This window comes from Haematobia irritans, chromosome 1 (assembly GCF_050003625.1).
Source record: "Haematobia irritans isolate KBUSLIRL chromosome 1, ASM5000362v1, whole genome shotgun sequence".
NCBI lineage: Eukaryota > Metazoa > Arthropoda > Insecta > Diptera > Muscidae > Haematobia > Haematobia irritans.
The window spans coordinates 11,476,741-11,483,642 of NC_134397.1; the positions used below are offsets into that span (position 1 = coordinate 11,476,741).

General features: G+C 36.3%; 1 protein-coding gene across 1 annotated transcript; it reads right to left on the reverse strand.

The window, feature by feature from the left end:
• Window positions 1–330: 330 nt before the first annotated feature.
• On the reverse strand, window positions 331–4,593 carry LOC142220211 (uncharacterized). Its single transcript, XM_075289212.1, has 3 exons — window positions 4,350–4,593; window positions 3,581–4,274; window positions 331–1,796 (listed from the first exon to the last, which is right to left on the reverse strand). The coding sequence occupies exons 1-3, from the start codon at window positions 4,496–4,498 to the stop codon at window positions 690–692; spliced, it is 1,950 nt and encodes a 649-aa protein (XP_075145327.1). The 5' UTR covers window positions 4,499–4,593; the 3' UTR covers window positions 331–689.
• Between the last annotated feature and the right edge of the window lie 2,309 nt (window positions 4,594–6,902).

Sequence of the window (6,902 nt, forward strand, 5' to 3'; positions counted from 1 at the left end):
TTCAGCTATCGCTAAACCGTTCAATCATAATGGCGACTATTTACCCTTTAATTATGCAGAAGTTGCCGACGAAATAATTCTAGGAATCAGTTAAAGAGTGACGCCAATCACTAATTCATGAATAAAAACATTTCGCGCCTAATTTTTTACCACTGGTGAATCGCTTCTTCAAACATCTAATATGAAATCTTCCTTTTGTTATATTAATTATCTTACTAGGCTGGAGGAAATAGTTGCAGTAGAAAACTTTTAAAAATGCGTATCATTTGGAATTCAACGACCAGTCATATTGTTTTTATCCCCAATCACAGTAAAAATAACAAGTATGAATTAATTTTATTTGAACTACCTTTATTTTCATATACTGTGTCTAATCAATAAAATGTGTAAGATGATTTTTTGATCGAATGTTGTGGATGGTCTTCTTATTGACATTGACCGATTGGAGTCCAATATTAGGGGCGAAATTTTGCCATTTGTCAGTTTTAGTTTTTCAGTTCTCTTTTCATTATGTGGGTCTTATATTTATTGGAATCATAGGGATTATGACGGATATACATTAGCTTGTATATCATTTACTAGGGTATGCTCATATACATACATAAATATTAGTACAATTATGTAAAGTATTTTGTTTCTTTCGCAATTAAATTTATGATAATTATATGTTAGTAGTTGCAATGTCTAATCTATTCATCTGCGGCCGTTTGGTCCTCTTCCCCCTCTCCAGCCTCTGCATCTTTACCATCATCATCTCCATTAGCTTCTGCATCGCCGCCTTCATTGTTCTGCTCTGCGGCTTCGCCTTCCTTCTTTGTAGCATCATCATCCTCTTTCTTATCATACTTCTCGGAAAGTAGTTCTTCATATTTCGTTTGTGGTACTGGCGTTTCAAATTTCTCGTTGAAGGTCTTCAAACGTTTAAGAGCAATACGTAAAAGGATAATGTCTTTTTGTGTCAATGATTCAATTTCGGCATTGCGAGCTTCATATTTTGAGATAAGCCTATTGGCCGAACGCAAAGCCGCTCTCTCTTTCTTGCTCATCTCCCCTAATTTTCCTGCCGCGGGATCTACTGGTGCGGCAGGTTTAGCATCACCGGCTGGTTTGGCTTTTCCAGCTCCTTTTACTGCTACCAAAGCTTTGCTATTATCAACTGGTTTACCCTTAATTCCTGCAGCTTTTTTCATATCAATGATTTCTTTTACGACTACACTTGAATGTAGAGCTAATAGTCGAGCATCATCCATCTCGAAGTCTTCGGCAACAAGGAAACGCATCTTCTTTTTGGCGGCACCAGATAGCCTGAAATCAGTGCCATATGTCTTCTTGGCCTCATTTATCAACTGTTTCTTTCTACGTTCGAATGCTGCTACGGCTGCACCATTTTTACCTCCACCACCAGGTGCACGACCCTTGTTCTTTGATGCTACATAGCTTTCGTATTCATCCACAATAACTTTATTTCTATTGTAGGATTTCAGATCCTCTGGTGAAAGCAACGATTTGTTCATTTTCTTGAACTTGTGAACAATACCCAGAGCTGATTTATAGCGTTGCAATTTTTGGAATTCGTCGGATTCATTGCTATTATTCACCAAGGCCTTCTTTTGATAACGAACACTACGTTCATAGTCATTAATAATTTGGGTATGGAATTGAAGATTTCTCAAATCACGTGGAGTACTGATGCCCTTGGTAATTTTCGCCTCAATCTTCTTGCGAATGGCCACAGATTTCAAATAGGTATCATGGTCGACAGCGTTAATAGGTTGTTGCTGTGGTTGTCTTCCGCCCTGTGAAAAAAAAATTGCGAATTTTGTGGTTTCGAGGACCATTTAAAGAAAATGAAATGAAAACAATAACATTTTCCAATCAATGGAAAACGACGATACTAGGATTCTTTTTCGAATGAACACATGCAATAAAAATAAAATATTGGACAATTTCGAACCTTTGACGATTGGTGATATATATTTTACACATTCTCATTATAAATGTGTGTTGTAGACGCGCACACATAGTGACATTTTGGAACATTTATATATAATGAATGGAGGACGATCGCAATTGCACACATTTGAAATTTATAGATTTCAGGATAATATTATAAATTGGATATTTACAAATATCCTGAAAGTTATCACAAAAATAGCAACAAATGGAAGAGTTATATCAATTAATAATATACCAAAACACTAGTTATTCTGTGATCATATTCGCAAAATATTCGCGTATATTAAAAATTGATTTTTCTATATCGTTCTCCATAATAAAGTGATATTTTTTGTTGTTTATTGGAAAACTAATGCATTTATCATACTTAGCTTCAGAAAACTCGGAAAAAGCAGCTAGCATCATTCAGCAATATTAAAAGATTTTAAACAAAATTCAAAATAAAGTATTGATAATTTTATTCCAGCTCTTTACATTCAATCATGTATATATGGCCTTGATCTTTAAATGTACAGACTATATACACAACGCTCTATTACGATTTAGTGACTACATTATAAATCACTCAGACCATTATGATGACTTGATCAGAAGTAAAGACATGTATAAAACACTCAGACCATTATGATGACTTGATCAGAAGTAAAGACATGTATAAAATGTTTGGCAAATATACAGAGGAAATCTCTTCATTTTGCATATGATATTGAATGCTCGGCTTCATCATGCCTTCCCGTTATAACGAATATTAATGTTCGTTGAAAGAGAGTGTGACCAATATGTTGTGTGGGTCATGTAATATTTTACGAATATTCCCACAGTATCTGGCATAATGGTTGAAACTATTTTTCATTAATTAAATTTGAGATTTTTGAAAACTGCCCATGTGATGTTTTTTTATACTAAATATATTTTAAAACAGTCTTGGTAGTTCCCTATTCATTTTTTTTTTAATCCCAAAAAACATTTGAAAAATATTTTAACTCAACTCCATTTCAACGTTTGTGTCTTTTAATATACTCTTCCGACAAATGCAGTAAACATTTTGTGATACTTGGGAGATATTTGAATTTTTTTCAAAAGCATATAGTTTATACTACTCGTTCCAATTGCCAATGAATTGATTCTTCAAAAAGAAATTCAAATCAAACAAGGCAACAAAAAATGACAAAGAAAAGTGTGTACTCATTGCCACAGTCCATGCGGGATCCTCCTTTTCAAAATATTTATATTTGAGATAAGTAATAACAAGTTATACTTGATAAAATCAAAAATTTAACACAAATGTATTCTTCGTCCATTCTTCGAAACCAAATGGAATATTGAAAATTGTGCAATGTTATCGGCTTTTTTGGTTTATACTTGAGAGTTTATACCCAAACACCTCTTGCAAAATGCATATGTGTTGATGCATCTTTCAATGAAAGTTTCGACAATTTCAACATACTACAATTCAAATCGTGGAAAATTCGAAATTCTATATATGTATACATACAATTTTTTTTATATGGTACAGTTCTGGTCGGAAAAACTAAATTTCCTTGAGGACTGTACACAAGCTACAAATTATGTTGGTATTACAGCTACTAAAAAGAAATTTAAAATATATATATTTCGTAATTACCATTCTTCCCGAGTTGGGATGATAGTTATTTCCTCCATTGTTCCATCCTGAGTTGTTGTAGCCATATCTGGGGCCGCCCCAGGACGAGGGATTTTGTTGATTGTTTGGGCCATTGAAGCTGCCCCAATTTGAGTTTTGTGGAAATGAGTTTTGACTTCCACCCCAATTTTGGTTGCCACCCCAATTACCACCACCACCACCACTATTTCCGCCCCAATTTTGATTACCATTGGCATAGTTATCAAAATTATTTGAACTCATGCCTCCTTGGCCAAAGTTTGATTGCATGCCGGCTCTACCTTGAGGGTGATTGAAATAATCAGAGTTGCTGTTATCAAAGCCTTGATTATTTCCTCCCCTCATATTGCTCACAAACTCTAAAGCCTTTTCTCTTGCAATTTTTGGATTGTATCCTTCGCTAACGAAACGATCATATACAATTCGGCAAGCTTCTGTAAAATCTAAATTGTTGTCGCCCATAGAACCGCCACTACTACTATTAAAGTTGTCATAATAGTTATTTTGGGAGCGATATGATGATGCTGAACCACCAGAAGGCGCATTTCTTCGCCTTGAGTCGTCTCTAACCTCAAAGAGGCCACCTGAGCCCGAATTCTCAGTCATGACTTTCATTTGCACTGTATAACCATTGAAGTTATACCCGTTTCTAGCGCGAATGAGATTATTTGCATTTCTGGAGAGGAATATTTGTTTTTCAACCTTGTAAATCAACACGAAATATAATAATTTTCTTCTTAGCCTTTCTTACCTGGCGGCCTCATATTCAACGCAAGCAAGGGTGGCGTTGCCTTGGGTTTTTACATCTACATATAGAAGACGTCCGAACGGGCTGCAAAAATCATCGATATTTCTAATTGTTGTACCAGGTGGTAAATTTCCAATCAAAACGCGGCTCATTTTAATAATTATTTATTGATTTTAATACTTTTTAGAATACAAAATTAAATTGTCTACCGGCCGCAACAAAGACCAAATCCAAACTATGCAATTTTCTTTTCTCTATACCTATAAGTATGATGCGAAGCGAGTTAGCAGTGTAAAAGTACCGAGTAGCTGGTATCGAATAATCGAACTCAGAATACCAAATTTATGCGGTGCGTAAACACGAAACTATCGGCCGGCGACTAATCAAAATTGAAAACAAGATTAAAAAATAATTTATATAAAAATAACTTTATTTGCTAATACTCTTTATGGCCAGGAGAAAATCCACAGAAAAAAATAAAAAATGAATGAATTATTAAAAGAGAACAAGAGTCCATAATATGAATGCGGTGTACATTTTCCATAACCTTGCCAAACATTTTTAAATTTAAAGGTCGGTATTAAATTGACATTACCGCGCTAAAATGGCCACTCTCACTGTTACGTTTCCTCTCCATGTTTTAAATAGATTTTGCAAAAAAGAGTAATTCTGTTTTTATTTTTGATTTTAGCGTCTAAAGGTAAGTACTATGTTCGCTTTTCGAGTTGAAATTTTCGCGGTTACTTTATTAAAACAGTTTAATATTGTTACGTTTTTATATTTAGGCGTTTTTAATTACCCGACAATTAAAACACAGTTCTTTTAAATAACGGCAATCTACAATTTATTTACTATGACTTCACACTTTACAATTCGTTCACACTGAAGTTATTCGTTTGACGCTTTAATTAAGACTGACTCGTTAGCAGCATGCGAGCGCATTTATATATGACGGTGTGGCAATACGAGAACATTCTGGTAGCACTACAATATTCTGGCAACGCCAGAACATTCTTAGACAATGCTAGAAGGATCTACGACCATTAAGTAATTCGTCTGGTGGCTGCCAAACACATACACACTCACATAGATATATGCTCGCATTACTACAACAACAATGACAATAGACAATGAGATGAAATGAGAAAGCAAAATAACAAAGCAAAGGGGTTGTTATTCTATGAGAGAGTGAGAACTAACATTTCGGTAAGCAAACAAAAGAACATAAAAGAAATTCAGGAAAATACTAGAAAATGAATGGATGATTCCAACAAGTGATAGCGAAATTTTATCGTTACAATTCTAAATTTTAAATTAACGGAAACTAATTTAAATAAACTTATATCTATAATTATCAAATTCGTAACACTGCCTCCCGCTTAAGCCTGTTCGTCCCGAACAGGCACAGAACCTGTTCCGTAAGGAGCCAATCGTTCCAGATGTACAACTTTCATCTTTGATCTAGGGCTGTCGTCCTTCTGAATCCGGTATACAACATCATTGATCTTCTTGATGACTTTGTATGGGCCTTCCCACTGTGTTTGCAGTTTAGGACACAATCCTTTCCTTCGTTGCGGGTTAAATAGCAGAACCAATTCTTCTTCTTGGAAGCCTTCAGTATTTACAGCACGATCGTATCTCGCCTTCATTCTGTTGCTGACCATTTTTATTTTGTTGCGCACTGATTCGTGAACTTCACCGAAAGTGTTTGGGATGTCGTTTCTGTTTTCTTCCATGGCGAGCTCATTAGGTTTAGCACCGAATATCAGATCACCAGGCAACTTCAACTCAGTTCCGAATAGAACATTGGCCGGTGTTCGAGAGGTGGAATCATGAATGGCAGATCTATACGACAGCAAAAACTTTGGTATATGCTCGTCCCAGTCCCTCTGGCCGTTGTCCACTACTTTTCGAAGATGTTCCTCCAGAGTGCGATTAAACCTTTCTACCATGCCATCGGATTGTGGATGTAATGGTGTAGTCCTCGTTTTCTTGATACCAAGGGATTCACACATCTCTTTGAATATGGCCGATTCAAAATTTCTTCCCTGGTCTGAGTGAATCTCGGACGGCACACCGTAGCGACATATCCAGTTTTTGTTGACAACATCCACAATCGTTTTTGCTTCTTGGTTTGGAATTGCATACACCTCCGGCCATTTGCTGAAGTAATCCATGACCACAAGGACATAACGGTTTCCAGAATCACTTACTGGGAAAGGGCCTGCCACGTCCATTGCTATTCTTTCAAACGGGGCTCCTGGTCTATATTCTTGCATAGGACCTCGACTTTTCCTTGTTGGACCTTTCGCCTTCATGCACTTCTCGCAATTGGCTACCCATTCAGCAATTGATTTCTGGCATCCAACCCAGTAGAATCGTTGCTTCACTTTCTCGGCGGTTTTGGTTATTCCCAGATGACCTCCACTGGGACCATTATGGAACTCCGCCAAAACATCTCTTATTTTGGAATCTGGAACGATGATCAAATTTCGGCTGCTCTTGCCATCTTCGCTTTCCCATTTACGTTGCAGGGATCCATTGACTAGAACTAAA

Bases quoted from the DNA above. Each gene is read 5' to 3' on its own strand.
- LOC142220211 (XM_075289212.1), bottom strand. From the start codon at position 4,498: ATGAGCCGCGTTTTGATTGGAAATTTACCACCTGGTACAACAATTAGA. The intron at 4,275-4,349 runs GTAAGAAAGGCT...ATTCCTCTCCAG, and splicing joins GTTGAATATGAGGCCGCCAG to AAATGCAAATAATCTCATTC. The intron at 1,797-3,580 runs GTAATTACGAAA...TTTTTTTCACAG, and splicing joins ATCCCAACTCGGGAAGAATG to GGCGGAAGACAACCACAGCA.